Source organism: Ranitomeya variabilis, chromosome 1 (assembly GCF_051348905.1).
Source record: "Ranitomeya variabilis isolate aRanVar5 chromosome 1, aRanVar5.hap1, whole genome shotgun sequence".
NCBI classification, from domain to species: domain Eukaryota; kingdom Metazoa; phylum Chordata; class Amphibia; order Anura; family Dendrobatidae; genus Ranitomeya; species Ranitomeya variabilis.
In genome coordinates this window covers 405,639,210-405,655,275 of record NC_135232.1, presented here as the reverse complement: position 1 = coordinate 405,655,275, position 16,066 = coordinate 405,639,210, and the positions used below count along the sequence as shown (strand labels likewise).

Sequence of the window (16,066 nt, the reverse complement as noted above, 5' to 3'; positions counted from 1 at the left end):
CTCCGACGCACAGGCGCTGCCTGTTCTTCCACGCCGGGACGGGACCTGGGTAAGTGGAATCACCACCGTGTTCAGCACAAGGGTCCCTGTCTGGACAGGAAACCCAACTGAAGCGACCGAGAGGTAACGCCCTTTTATTTTTAGTAGGGTTTCCTGTCCTGACTGGGCGGATCCCCTCTCGCAGGTGTGCCGTCATGGGGGAAGGGAAAACACCGTTTTTCCTGTGGATTTACCACGGCTTTTGTGCTGATTCTACTGCGGTTTTACACCTGCGGTTTTCTAATATGGAGCAGGTGTAAAACCGCTGTGGAATCCGCACAAAGAATTGACATGCTGAGGAAAATAAACAGCTGCGTTTCCACGCAGTTTTTTCCGCAGCATGTGCACAGCGGTTTTTATGTTCCATAGGTTAACATGGTACTGTACACCGCATGGAAAACTGCTGCGGATCTGCAGTAAAAAACGCAACGTGTACACATGGCCTTTAAAGGCGTATTGGCGATCGTTAAGGGGGTTAAAAAAAAATAGTTTATATATGTTCGGTATCTCTGCAATCATAGTGACCTGGAAAATCATATTGTCAGGTCATTTTTACAGTGTAGTTTTTTCACACTTTCACATGATAAAATAAATAGTCCCATTCAAAAGTACATTTTGTCCCACAAAACACAAGCCCTCAGTTTGGATATTTTGGTGGAAAAATAATAATAATACTACAAAAAAAAAAAAAAAAAAAAAAAGAGGTATGGGTCTTTGAAAAAGAAGAATATAAAATGGAAAATTGACCAGTCAGGAAGGGGTTAATAGACCTTTTTAATTATGTTCTTGTTTAACTATCAATATGCTGGCATATTTCTGAATGCTAGAACATTTGTGCTTGGGTGAAGAAATATACCCAGGTGATAAGTAAATCTGCTTTACACGTATGCCACGTGCAGCTCATGGGTTAGCTAAAACCTTCAAAATCCATTAAATTTTCAGAAAATGATTGGGATAATAGTCCATCTCCTTTTGGAGATCACCAGAACAACAAGTGATCAACACTGCAATAAGGCTATGAGAACACGTATTTTTGAGGGCTGCGGATTTTTCCTCAGCGGATTTCGCAAATTCGCAGGTAAAAGGCACTGCGTTTTACCTGCGGATTTACCGCGTTTTTTATGTGGATTTTGTGCGGATTCCACCTGCGGTTTTACACCTGCGGATTCCTATTATGGAGCAGGTGTAAACCGCTGCGGAATCCGCACAAAATTGACATGCTGCGGAATAAACAACGCTACATTTCCGCGCGTTTTTTTCCGCAGCATGGGCACTGCAGATTTTGTTTTCCATAGGTTTACATGGTACTGTAAACGCATGGAAAGCTGCTGCGGACCCGCAGCTGCAGATCCGCTGCTGACCCGCAGCAAAATCCACAACGTGTGCACATAGCCTTAGGCTTCCCTTCCTTGTATTGTTGGGTGCATAATAAGTTAACAGTTGAAAAATTTCTCTAATTCGGACAACTATGACAAGTGCAAAGCTGTGAAGGTACCTGCAAGATTATTTGACAAAGGAAAAAAAAGGAAAGACATGTTCACACCATGCAGTCTTGTGACTTTTTTCCAAAACTGAAGTTAAAACATGTCAATTTTACAGCGTTTTTGGAAAGTCATGGTGAAAAACAAAGTGCAATTGCATTGTGTGAATCTAGTCTAACTGCAGCAAAGAACAGCCAAGACACACATCTTCGTCATTAGGCGGCAGCAAATTAATCATTAAAAAAAATTAAAAAAACACAGCTACAAGTAGGGAAAGAAAATAATGAAAAAAAAAAATCTTGTTTTCTGATATAATTCTTCATATTAATATTTAATGTGATCAAAAATGATAAAACAATTACAAATGTACAAATTATACATACAAATAAGCACAGACACATTTGTGTGCAGTGCACAAATATGGTTTACCTTGAGCCAGCCTTTCCAGTCTCTTTCCATGCTCTGGTGGTATAGAATACCTTTTTGATTAAAGAAAAAAAAAAAAAAGTATTAGTAAAATCAGTAAAATAATTTATTAGGATATCCAAAGTATTGCTTAAATCGAGATTGTTCGGCTCGCCTGATTACGTCTTCCTTGAAATCGAAAACCTACTGATCATCTTCTATACATATTTATTTTTTATTTATACTTCTTTAGTTAGTGCGAAGTCCAATTGTTCTCCTCCAACAAACTCTTTCATCACTTCAATACCAGTTCCCACCACTATGGAAGCTTTTCAGGTCCTGATGGGAGGAGATCCTCTCCATTACGACATAAAAAGTCAGTGCATCTTTACTATGGGATTAACATCCTGGGGTTCAATCTGTCTAGTAACTGCTTGCATGCTGTAATGAATAGAAACCACGCAATGTAAAAAAAAAAAAAAAAAAAATAAAAAATAAATAATATATGTGTGTGTGTGTGTGTGTGTGTGTGTGTGTGTGTGTGTGTGCGTGCGTGCGTGTGTGTGTGTGTATAGATAGATAGATAGATAGATAGATAGATAGATAGATAGATAGATAGATAGATAGATAGATAGATAGATAGATATTTTGTAGGGAGAAGAATTATTTATTAAGACAACAACCCCACCTCCAAGAAAAGGCACATCTGACATCAGCACTTCTTTAGCAACCAGCTCTACAATAAGAATAGATCATTAATTTAGACTGCTAGGTGTAGTCGCAGAAATACAAAGAAAAATTGCCAAAAATCATGACAGAAAGGCCATGACAAAGTACCGTAGTTAACAATTACAGTTCAGTGCACATCTCAGAAAGTGTAGTTAAAATTGATTAGAAAATCATATGTACCCTAAAATGAGAAAAAAGCCCTCATACAGCTCAACTGACCGCCCCCCCAAAAAAATTGAAATTTACGGAGACAAAACAACTAAATTATTTTGTTTTGAACCATATTTATCATACAAAAAATAATAAAAATATAAATCAAACTATGAACTTGGCATCACCATAATCATACTGAAACACAGAGCAAAGTTAACACATTATTAATTTGTGACGCAAATGAGAAGCTTCACATATAAAATTATATAAAAAGTCAGAAAGACACCAGCAGCAGAATTACTGTTTAATCCATTTGTTCCACAAATAATTAAGTTAAGCATTAGGTTGTATGTAGTCCAAAATTATGCCAACTGATGAATACAACTCATCCAACAAAAAATAAGTCAGTTATGTCGCTGAAAAAAAAAAAATATCAAATTTAAAAAAATTCTTAAATGTTCTATTAAAATCATAGAAAACTACAACACCATTTCTAGTATTTCATCACTATTTCTGCCTCTATTCCATTGTTTGTAGGAGAGGTAAAAAAGCTCATTTATTTGTGCCAGATAGTTAAGAAGACCTAACAGCACATGTCACGTCTCAAAATGTGTTCCCACAGCAGGCGAGATGCACAGTACTATGCAGAGCTATTTCACAATAATTTTACCCTTGAATAAAATCAAAAGGCTCGCCTACAGAAATGTTTTATCAAGCGTGTGTACATCAGTTGAATTTTTCAGATGGGAAATCAATAGATTGAACACACTGTAGATGGAGTCGTCCAAATGTGGGAGCACCTAGAGAATTTGACGCCTGTCTTGTACGTTACAGATGGAGTAAAAGCACCATGAGGAACTATTGTAAAGGAAATAATGTTCTTCAGAGCTAAAACATAGCAAAATAAATGGAAAGGCAAAATCTTAAAAGGAGTAAAAGAAAAACTTGAGCAAAAACAGTGAAAGTCAATGTGAGGCACTGCTGCATGTCAAGGATGTATTGAAAGGAGTGACAATCTTGTAAGAGATTACTACAATGCTTAACCTCACCAGATCAATAAATGGGCTTTACATCTTACAAAGAAACAAATAATAGCTCAGTATGTCACGATATAGTCCAAGTACCCAATAAGTAAGATTGACCCTTGTAAGAATGGCTAAATTTTAGTAAACACTGTGAAGGCCATTTTAATAATTGTGGAAAACACACAATCAGACCAAACTGACCACCAGTTTATTAAACAAAAGTGCAATTTAGAAGTGAAAAACACCAAGGTTACTTACCGGTAGCCGGTTTTTCCGGAGCCCATGACAGCACACCTGAGAGAGGGATCCGCCCAGTCAGGACAGGAAACCTACTGAAATAAAAGGGCGGTACCTCTCCCTCGCTTCAGTTGGTTTTCAGAGCATGAGAGGCCCCCTTGGTTAGTACATGGTAATCCATCACCACATCATAATTATAACAAAATACACCCAGCTAAAAAGTGCGCACCAAAGGGTGAAAAAAAAGAAGGGAGGGAATATACAGGTGCTGTCATGGGCTCCGGAAAAACCGGCTACCGGTAAGTAACCTTGGTGTTTTCCCGTCTCCCATGACAGCACACCTGAGAGATTTTTGGAGAAAGAACCACCTTAGGGAGGGACCACCGCTTGTAGCACCCTTCTACCAAAGGTAAGGTCAGACAAGGAGGATAGATCTAGCCGGTAGTGTCTAAAGAAGGTAGACGGAGAGGACCAGGTAGCGGCCTTACAAATTTGATCTATCGATACCTCTGCTTTTTCAGCCCAGGAAGTAGCCACGGCCCTGGTGGAGTGAGCCTTGATGCCATCAGGGATCGGGGCGCCACAGGAAGCATAGGATAAGGAAATAGCCTCCCTAATCCACCTAGCAATAGTACCCTTGGATACCCCATATCCCTTCCTACTACCCTGGAAGGCTACAAATAGGGATTGATCCTTCCTCCACTGACTAGTCAAGGATATGTATTGCAAAATAGTTCTCCTCACATCCAGTGTATGAAATTTCACCTCCCCGGGGTTCTTAGGATTATTACAAAAAGAGGGTAACACAATCTCTTGACTTCTATGGAATTTAAGTACAACTTTCGGAAGGTATGCCGGATCTGGTCTGAGTACTACTCGGTCATCAAAAATTTGTGTGTAAGGAGGGGAGACAGACAGGGCCTGCAAGTCGCTCACTCTACGGGCTGATGTTAATGCTACCAGAAGCACCGTTTTAAGGGTGAGTATCTTTAACGATGATTCCTGAAGGGGTTCAAATGGACTGTTGGTTAGAGCATCTAACACCAGATTTAAATCCCACGGGGGAACTCTCTGAATTTTTACTGGTCTAGACCTACTACAGGATTTAATAAAGCGGGACACCCATCTATTGGAGGCAAGATTGCAATTATATAAGGCACCTAATGCCGACACCTGGACCTTAAGCGTATTAGTTGCCAACCCCAGTTGTAAACCCGCTTGTAAAAATTCTAAGATGGTACCCACAGGAGCCTTATCCCCCAAAGGTTGCCCCGAAAAATCCAGAAACTTTTTCCACGTTCTACCATAAATTCTCGATGTTACTGGTTTTCTATTTTTTAATAAGGTGGAGACTAACCCCGGCGAAAACCCCCGCCTACTCAGTAATGCCCTCTCAAATTCCAGGCTGCAAGATGGAAGCCCTTCACCTGAGAGTGGCATATTGGGCCCTGGGTTAGCAGGTCCGGAATCTCTGGTAGAATCCACGGATCGGTTACAGACATTTGTCTCAGGAGGGAGAACCAAGGTCTTTTCGGCCAAAATGGAGCAATCAAGATTACCCTCGCTTGCTCCATTCTGATCTTTCTCACCACTGCTGGAATCATCGCTATCGGTGGAAACACATAAGCGAGACTGAAATCCCATTGTATTTGCAGAGCATCTACCGCGAAAGGATTCTCCCTCTGGTCTAACGAACAGAAACTGTCTACTTTCCTGTTGTTTAGAGTGGCAAATAAATCTATTACAGGTATGCCCCAGGCCTGCACTATCTGTTGAAACACCCAGGGATTTAAAGACCACTCCCCCTGCCTCAGTGTCTTGCAGCTTAGGTAGTCTGCTCTCGTATTCTCGACTCCCCTTATGTGGAGAGCAGAGAGGGATAGTAGGTGGCGCTCTGCAAGTTGTAGGAGGACAGACGCTGACTTCATTAGAGAAGGGGATCTCGTCCCCCCTTGGTGGTTGATATATGCCACCACTGCGCGATTGTCTGTCATGACTCTGGTATGGTGACCTTGAAGGATGGGAAGGAAGTGTTTCACAGCTCTTTCTACGGCCCATAATTCTCTTAGATTTGACGCCTGCTGTGATTCTAGATGGGACCAGGATCCCTGAATTGAGAGAGTCCCTAAATGCGCCCCCCATCCTGTACCGCTTGCGTCTGTGGTGATGACCTGCTCTACCGGAGTTAACCACTGGACCCCCGACGTTAAATCTCTTATGGCCCACCATTTTAGGGAATCTGTTACCTCCAATGAAAGACATAGCTTGCCCTCTAAACGCCCTTTTAACCATCTTTGCGCAGACAGGACCTCCCACTGCAATAGTCTTAGATGGAACTGAGCCCATCTTACTGCGGGTATACAGGACGTCAGAGAGCCCAGCAAGGACATTGCCTTTCTCAATGTCATTACAGGGTGTTGAATTGCTGCTTCCACAAGATTTTGAATTTTGACCAGCTTGCTGTTCTCTGGTAGGAGACAAAGCTGACGCCTGGAGTCCAGAACCAGGCCTAAAAAGGACTGAATCAGCTCCGGCGTCAACCTTGATTTGGCGAGATTTATTTTCCACCCCAACAATTCTAGTGTCGCCATAACTTCTTTTATTTGTGACAGGCAGTGCGCTGCTGAATTCCCTATTATCAGGAAGTCGCCTAGATACGGAACTATTACCACGTTCCGAGAGCGGAGGAAGGACATGACCTCTGACATCAGCTTGGTAAAAATTCTTGGAGCTATTGACAGGCCGAATGGGAGGGCAGCGTACTGATAGTGCCTGAGACATCCTTGGACATAAACTGCTACCCTGAGGAATTTTTGAAAGTCTCGATGAATTGGGACATGATAATAGGCGTCCTTTAAATCGATAGCTGCCATGAAACACTGTGGGAACAAGAGTTTTATTGCTGTATTCACAGACTCCATTTTGAAGGAACAGTTTACTACCGATTGGTTGAGATTTTTTAAATTGACGATAGTTCTTAGTGACCCGTCTGGTTTTCTTATCAAAGAGGGGAATAAAACCCTTTTCCCTGTTCTTCCCCCGGGACTTCTACCAGAACATGTTTTGATACCAGCTCCAATACCTCTGTTTCCAAGGCTAGCTGTTCTTCCGGGGTTTTTCTTTGGGGTGTTGAAACAAAAGTCTGTCGCGGTGGATAAAACAAAATCTATTTTTAGGCCGTCTTTGACCACCTTCAGAGCCCAATGAGTGGGGGAGATGTTTACCCAGGCTGGGAAAAAAGACGAAAGCCTCCCCCCTACTGGCCTGGTACATTGGGAGGGCTTTTTAGTTGATGATGAGGGACCTTTAAACATATATCCAGATCCCCTTCTGTCTCTGGAGTCCCAACTCCTATCTCCCGAGGGGCGGCCTCTACTAAATTTGCCCCTCCGAAAATAAGGCCTTCTAAAGTCCACTGGAAAGCGAGGAAAACCCTTTTTCCTGTCACCGGCTTTCTCCAGAATGTCCTCCAACTTTTTACCGAAGAGGAAATGGCCATTCACATGGTATAGAACAGAGTCTATTCTTTGAGGGCAAGTCTCCCGGGCACCCCTTCAACCAGAGAGCGCGTCTAGCCGCATTGGATAAACTTGCAGCTCTAGCTGCCAGCCTTACGGAGTCTGCTGACGAATCAGCTATAAAGGCAGCCGCTCCTTTAGCCATAGCTACATTGGATAAAATTTCATCTCTTGGAGCTTTAGATTTTAACTGCTCCTCTATTTGCTGTAACCATACAATAAGGGAACGCGAGACACAGGTTCCTGCAATTGCCGGTTTTAGACCACCTGCGGTTGCTTCCCAGGTGTGTCTTCGGAATCCGTCCGCTTTTTTATCTAAGGGGTCCCTTAATATACCAGAGTCTAAGGGAAGGGATAGCTTTTTAGAAGATTTAGCTACTGCACCATCAATTTTAGGCACTTTATCCCAAGTTTCTGAATCCTTCTCCTCAAAGGGGTAACGTCTTTTAGAAGCCGAGGGCAGATTACCCGATTTCTCCGGCTTCCTCCATTCTTTTTCTATAAGGGCCTTTACTTTGGAGTTAACAGGAAAGGTACGTTTCCTTTTTCCTTCCAAACCCCCAAACATAATGTCCTCCAGAGATTTGGCTGTTTTCTCATCCTTTAGGCCCATTGAAGCTCTAACGGCTTTAACCAGCTTGTCCATGTTCTCGGTAAGAAAGCACGGACGGCCCCCAACATCGCTATCTGAAGAGGAGCCAGAGGACCTAGAGGAGGAGGAGCAGGGAGACAATGGTTCTTCCTGACATTCCTCATCAGAATGAGAAACCTCGGATACAGAAACTGGTTCTAAGTGTCTACTACCCTTTTTCTTAAGGGCTGCTTTAACAGAGCCTTCTACTTCTGCTCTAATTATTGCCCTAAGACTAGAGGCAAAGTCAGGGGTTTCTTCCTGGATGGTCTTTTGGATACAATCTATACAAAAGACTTTTCTGCCACGGAACTCTACAGAGGGCACATTCCTTATTCTTTGTCTTGGAGCTAGCCTTCCTCGGCGCCTGCCAAGTAAACAGAAAATGTAGCCCATTACCACCAGGGTGACATTCACGTAGATCACTCACCACCCGCTGACCACAAACGGTACCGGATTCTGAGTCGGACTAGGAGCACGGGGAATGTTTCTCCTGGAGGTAGAAGAATCCTGAGACGACCGACCAGGGCGATTGCCACTCCTTCCACTCGAGCGGCTATCCACTTTAGTACGCTGGTGAGCAGGTGTATCACCTGAAAAGGGCTCTTGCTGCTGCTGATGCTGTAAAGGCTGCTGCTGCTGCTGAAGCTCCATACGATCCTCTATCTCTGGAACGGCTGTATGGAAATGAGCGTCGTTCAGCGATGTTTTACCCTTAACCCCTTTCTGACATCTGACGTACTATCCCGTCGAAGTGGGGTGGGCCCGTATGACCACCGACGGGATAGTACGTCATACGCGATCGGCCGCGCTCACGGGGGGAGGGCGGCCGAGTGTCAGCTGCATATCGCAGCTGACATCCGGCACTATGTGCCAGGAGCGGTCACGGACCGCCCCCGGCACATTAACCCCCGGCACACCGCGATCAAACATGATCGCGGTGTACCGGCGGTATAGGGAAGCATCGCGCAGGGAGGGGGCTCCCTGCGGGCTTCCCTGAGCCCCCGGAGCAACGCTCCCTCCCTGAGCCCCCTCCTCGCCGCAGGTCCCGGATCCAAGATGGCCGCGGCTTCCGGGTCCTGCAGGGAGGGAGGTGGCTTACCGAGTGCCTCAGAGCAGGCGCTGGTAAGCCTGCAGCCCTGCACAGCAGATCGCCGATCTGACAGAGTGCTGTGCACACTGTCAGATCACCGATCTGTAATGTCCCCCCCCCCCCCCCCCCCCGGGACAAAGTAAAAAAGTTTAAAAAAAACTTTTCCACATGTGTAAAAAAATAAATAAAAAATAAATTCCTAAATATAAAGAAAAAAATATATATATTATTCCCATAAATACATATCTTTATCTAAATAAAAACAAACAATAAAAGTACACATTTAGTATTGCCGCGTCCGTAACGACCCAGCCTATAAAACTGTCCCACTAGTTAACCCTTTCAGTAAACACCGTGAGAAAAAAAAAAAAAAAAGAGGCAAAAAACAACGCTTTATTACCATACCGCTGAACAAAAAGTGGAATAACACGCGATCAAAAAGACAGATATAAAATAACCATGGTACCGCTGAAAACGTCATCTTGTCCCGCAAAAAACGAGCCGCCATACAGCATCATCAGCAAAAAAATAAAAAAGTTATAGTCCTGAGAATAAAGCGATACCAAAATAATTATTTTTTCTATAAAATAGCTTTTATCGTATAAAAGCGCCAAAACATAAAAAAATGATATAAATGAGGTATCGCTGTAATCGTACTGACCCGAAGAATAAAAAACTGCTTTATCAATTTTACCAAACGCGGAACGGTATAAACGCCCCCCCCCAAAAGAAATTCATGAATAGCTGGTTTTTGATCATTCTGCCTCACAAAAATCGGAATAAAAAGCGATCAAAAAATGTCATGTGCCTGAAAATGTTACAAATAAAAATGTCAACTCGTCCCGCAAAAAACAAGACCTCACATGACTCTGTGGACTCAAATAAGAAAAAACTATAGCTTTCAGAATGTGGTAACGCAAAAAATATTTTTTGCAATAAAAAGCGTCTTTCAGTGTGTGACGGCTGCCAATCATAAAAATCCGCTAAATAACCCGCTATAAAAGTAAATCAAACCCCCCTTCATCACCCCCTTAGTTAGGGAAAAATAAAAAAATAAACAAAAATGTATTTATTTCCATTTTCCCATTAGGCTTAGGGTTAGGGCTAGGGTTAGGGTTAGGGTTAGGGCTAGGGTTATTGCTAGGGCTAGGGTTATTGCTAGGGTTAGGGCTAGGGTTATTGCTAGGGTTATGGCTAGGGTTAGGGTTAGGGTTATTGCTAGGGTTAGGGCTAGGGTTATTGCTAGGGTTATGGCTAGGGCTAGGGTTATTGCTAAGGTTAGGGCTAGGGTTAGGGTTAGGGTTATTGCTAGGGTTAGGGCTAGGGATAGGGCTAGGGTTAAGGCTACAGTTAGGGTTGGGGCTAAAGTTAGGGTTAGGATTACATTTACGGTTGGGAATAGGGTTGGGATTAGGGTTAGGGGTGTGTCAGGGTTACCGTTTGGATTAGGGTAAGGGGTGTGTTTGGATTAGGGTTTCAGTTATAATTGGGGGGTTTCCACTGTTTAGGCACATCAGGGGCTCTCCAAACGGGACATGGCATCCGATCTCAATTCCAGACAATTCTGCGTTGAAAAAGTAAAACAGTGCTCCTTCCCTTCAGAGCTCTCCCGTGTACCCAAACAGTGCTTCCCCTCCACATATGGGGTATCAGCGTACTCAGGACAAACTGGACAACAACTTTTGGGGTCCAATTTATTATGTTACCCTTGTAAAAATACAAAGCTGGGGGCTAAAAAATCATTTCTGTGAAAAAAAAGAGGAATTTTTATTTTCACGGCTCTGCGTTATAAACTGTAGTGAAACACTTGGGAGTTCAAAGCTCTCAAAACACATCTAGATAAGTTCCTTAGGGGGTCTACTTTCCAAAATGGTGTCACTTGTGGGGGGGTTTAATGTTTAGGCACATCAGGGGCTCTCCAAACGCAACATGGCGTCCCATCTCAATTCCAGTCAATTTTGCATTGAAAAGTCAAATGGCGCTCCTTCCCTTCCGAGCTCTGCCCTGCGCCCAAACAATGGTTTACACCCACATATGGGGTATCGTTGTACTCAGGACAAATTGTACAACAACTTTTGGGGTCCATTTTCTCCTGTTACCCTTGGTAAAATAAAACAAATTGGAGCTGAAATAAATTTTGTGTAAATAAAAATGAACATTTAACTTTTTTTCAAACATTCCAAGAATTCCTGTGAAACACCTGAAGGGTTAATACATTTCTTGAATGTGGTTTTGAGCACCTTGAGGGGTGCAGTTTTTAGAATGGTGTCACACTTGGGTATTTTCTGTCATATAGACCCCTCAAAATGACTTCAAATGAGATGTGGTCCCTGAAAAAAAATGGTGTTGTAAAAATGAGAAATTGCTGGTCAATTTTTAACCCTTATAACTCAATAACAAAAAAAAAATTTGGTTCCAAAATTGTGCTGATGTAAAGTAGACATGTGGGAAATGTTACTTATTAAGTATTTTGCGTGACATATGTCTGTGATTTAAGGGCATAAAAATTCAAAGTTGGAAAATTGAGAAATTTTCAAAATTTTCGCCAAATATCCGTTTTTTTAACAAATAAACGCAAGTTATATCGAAGAAATTTTACCACTATCATGAAGTACAATATGTCACGAGAAAATGTCAGAATCGCCAAGATCCGTTGAAGCGTTCCAGAGTTATAACCTCATAAAGGGACAGTGGTCAGAATTGTAAAAATTGGCCTGGTCATTAACGTGCAAACCACCCTTGGGGGTGAAGGGGTTAATAAAGGGTCCTCCTTAGTGCTCTCCACCTCTTCCGGTGACCATTAAGCTCTTTTCTCCCTCCTGAACACCACCGGGAAGCCTGTAGCGTTACCGGCGTTCTTTCCATGGGCGCCGCCATCTTAGATCCGGCGTGCCGGTCTGACGTCACGCAGGCACGCCCACTCCCAGCGTACCGTGCGCCCGGAAATCGCCCAGCTGAGGGGGAGAGCGGCGTGGTAGACAGAGACCGGCCCCAGGAGTCCGGACTGTGCTAGACCGACGCCCGCACGTGCGCAAGAGCCCCACGGGATCTGCGAACGGCGCTACCGTCTCCTGAAGGCCGACATACAGGCGCCCTTGCCTGTGCTTCCAGTGCCGGGACAGGAGCGGGTAAGTGGATCTTCTATCAAAAAAAACACCGTCTTCAGCACAAGGGTTCCCATCAGGACAGGAAACCCAACTGAAGCGAGGGAGAGGTACTGCCCTTTTATTTCAGTAGGTTTCCTGTCCTGACTGGGCGGATCCCTCTCTCAGGTGTGCTGTCATGGGAGACAGGAAAACATACAATTAAATATTTCGGGTGAAATCATACTAGTAAAACACCGCATATCTTACTCCTATACATACAGCACAATTCAGATGACCCATTGTATTTAGGACAGTCAAGGTGCTAAATTTTTCAAAAACTGTCTACTCTGCATTGACAGTAAACTTGCCACTGGCATACCACAGATAAGACGCTACAGAAAATCTACTATAGCGAATTTGAAGGCAGCCTGTCAGCAGATTCACGCTGCTTGAACCTCAGGCAGCAAGAATCTGTCAGCCATTCAACCTGAACTCAAACAATGCTATAAGAGGAACTTGGCACTCAAAATGGTGAACGGTGAAATATAGTTTTTTTGTTGCAATCAAAAGTTGAACGTTTTCAGTCTTAAAATCAGACCTTCATCAGAACGGATTGCCAGAGGTTATAGGGGAACCATATATGTAGCCATGTGTGTGGCAGCGCATGGTGTATGCGATGTCCGTCACTGAGCAAGGTGCTCTGAAACAATGCAACATTTTAGAAAAAAAACAAACAAAAAAAAAAAATGTAAAAGCAAACCGTGAACCATACGGCTTGGGTTAAAAGTTCGAGAGGCCAGTCTCTGCACTCCTCTCATTAGAAGGTTGCCTGTAGAGTAACACTGCCTGCCTTCTGGCTCTTTGTGTACAAGTGATATTATGTGGTCCAGCGTGCGCAGTCAAACTGTCACTGTAGCTTTAAAAGTTTTATCTTCCGTCCTGGCTGGCCCTCTTTTAGCTCCGCAAAAAGCAAGAGATAGAATATACAGTTCCGGCTGGGAAGGAGAATCCTAATGTAAAGCTGCATGCAACCACCATGACAGATTGACTGCTACAATAGTTGTACACATGAGTAACATTAGATTCCTCTGTCCCAGCTTTTTACTGCACTAGAAAAGAGCTGGATGGCACGGAAGATTATACAGTTGCACACAATGACAGAAGAAAAAAAAAAAAAAAAGATTGAATGTACTGTGAAGCAGCGATCACTAATGGGTTTGGTAATACTCGCTTGGCAACAAGATAAATGCACACAGGAACATTTTTTTTTCACATAAAACAGTCTATCCGGTTTATTCAGGCATCATAAACTGCAATCACAAACAGTTTGTTACATCACTTCATATACGGCTTCATCTCACAGACACTAAACATGCCAGACTTCTCACTTTGTCCAGTTATCATGGGTGACCGTACGCCAAACAGTTCATTATATCCACTGGAAAAGCTGCCTTATGGGAATCACCAGCTTGCCTGACAGGTATACACCAGTCGGTTCCAGACCCACCGAAGGATGGTAGCTTCCCCAACACGGTAGCAGTCACCGACTCTGCAGATCCATGGCCTAAACTAGTGCTCTTCAGGGATCCGATCCACACACAGAACCTCCCAACACAGAGGCCACTCAAGATCACGGCCTCACCATGTGCTCTTCAGGCATCCAGCCATACTCTGGACCTTCCAACACCCAGGCCTTTCCTCTCACAGGACCTTACATCCAAGAACCATTCAGGTCCATACACGCAACCATGTGACCCACAACCTGGTCACATTACATACTGTCAACCACTCCCACAGGTGGGAGGTGTATGTGGTTCATCAGACCCACCCAGCTCTCCAACCAACCCTGCAAGCCTCCCTTTAAAGCTACACATATACCTGTGGGACTACAGGTCCCAGAACCTTACTTCAGGCTTACAGCCCAGAGTATTTTCCTCTGCGACACAACGGCCATTTACAATAATGCTATAATAATGCCGGATGTTGTTTCATCACCACAGTTACGCCTGGGACTGCCATTCATTCCTATGGCCTCAATATGCCTCCGTGCATATTCTGAGGAGACCATACAGCACCCCCTACCTGTAACAGGGGTCACTGCATCACAGTGCATACCTGACCAAATAGTTTATTCACAAAAATATGAGGCTGGAACATCCCTTTTAAGTTACAAAGAGTGCCTCTATTCTTGGATACCAGGCTCCACTTTTATTATTAACATTATACAGACACATAAATTTGTCCTTGGATTTTACCATGACTTGGGTTCACCAAAGTGGAGGTAGTTTATGCTGTAAAGATCCATGTCTTCAGTATGCCAGGCAAATGTAGTTTTCCACATCCCAAAATAGAGATAAGGGGTATTGACTCCCTCTATTGAAATCCCACATTCTTCTCCTACAACATCTAGAATGGTATTTAGACGGGAAATATTCCATTCATCGATTTCCTGTGATAAAAATAAAAATACAACATGAGAAAGTATTTATGGGATACAACTTCTTGTGAATAACATATCATGACAGTCTTCAATCCATACTTTCAACTGGCAGTGTCTGCTTTCTTACTAATGACCCCAAATTAAAAATTGCATTCACATACAGAATACTGCATTATTTTTACATGTGCATTCAAATTAAGATGTACCCTATAGTACATTTTACAAAAATGTGAAAACTAAGTTTCTCAGCAAGCACTGGCCCCTTATAGAAGATCCCTAGAATTAGAGAAATGTAATCATTTACTGAAAACAAAGAATGAGCACCACAGGATTTGGAGCACTGGATCAGTTCATTTCTGTGTGTACTGTGCAGGGCCTCCATCAGGGCATAACTTACGGAACTGGCGTATGGGGCCCAATAAGCAGAGGGGGCCCATAGCGGGCCCCCTCTGTTCTGCTCACCGGGCCTCAGCGGCTGGCAGGATTCTGCAGCTTCAGTAACTGATCGTGCATCAGAGGTCGCACTATCACTTAAAAATGTGTTGCCGTGCAGGAGATTCCTCCTGCACAGCAGCAGTTAACAGCTGCCAGCCAGTCATAAGCCGGCAGCTGACGTCAGCGCGCACGTCACCGACGTATGACTTCACTATCATGCGCCAAAACGACGTTGCACGCCTCAGCGGAATCAGAGCAGGACACAGCTGATGCTTGAACAGATAAGGAAAAACATTTTTTTTTTTTTTTTTTTTTTAAAGCCCCAGTATGGGGCATATTATACGGCTATGGGGCTGCATTATACTATGGGGTGCATTATACTCCTATGGGGGTGCATTATATTGCAATAGGGTACATTATACTGCTACAGGGGTGCATTATACTGCTATATATGACTATGGAGTACATTATACTATTCTGGATGACTATAGGGGCAATATGGAGAGACATGGGGGAAGTATGGAGAGACATGAGAGAGAATGGGAGGGCACGTGGGTTCCAGAATGTGAGATATTATTACTGCAGGGGCTAATTAAAGAACATTATTTTTGAGGATAGTGTTTTCAGTGTGGGGGGATGAGATTTCCTGTTACTGTGCAGGGAGACACTGTCTTTTTTTTTTTTTTTCTTCATCTGGAGTAGTGTAGAGGTTGGGGAAAAATTGGGTAATGTGCTCTAGATAACTTATTTTCTGCAGAGACAAGTTCTGGCTGGAAGAAGTGATGGCGGTGTGC

The 16,066-nt window shown here is 43.4% G+C and overlaps 1 protein-coding gene across 3 annotated transcripts in view; it reads right to left on the bottom strand.

The window, feature by feature from the left end:
- KDM4C (lysine demethylase 4C) overlaps positions 1-16,066 on the bottom strand; it is a 595,853-nt gene that overhangs the window by 450,653 nt on the left and 129,134 nt on the right. For all 3 annotated transcript variants that reach the window (XM_077249185.1, XM_077249188.1, XM_077249186.1), the window contains 2 exons: positions 14,653-14,846; positions 1,950-1,999 (listed from right to left, as the gene is read on the bottom strand). In XM_077249185.1, coding sequence (XP_077105300.1) covers positions 1,950-1,999; positions 14,653-14,846 — 244 coding nt within the window. The remainder of the gene's footprint in view (positions 1-1,949; positions 2,000-14,652; positions 14,847-16,066) is intronic.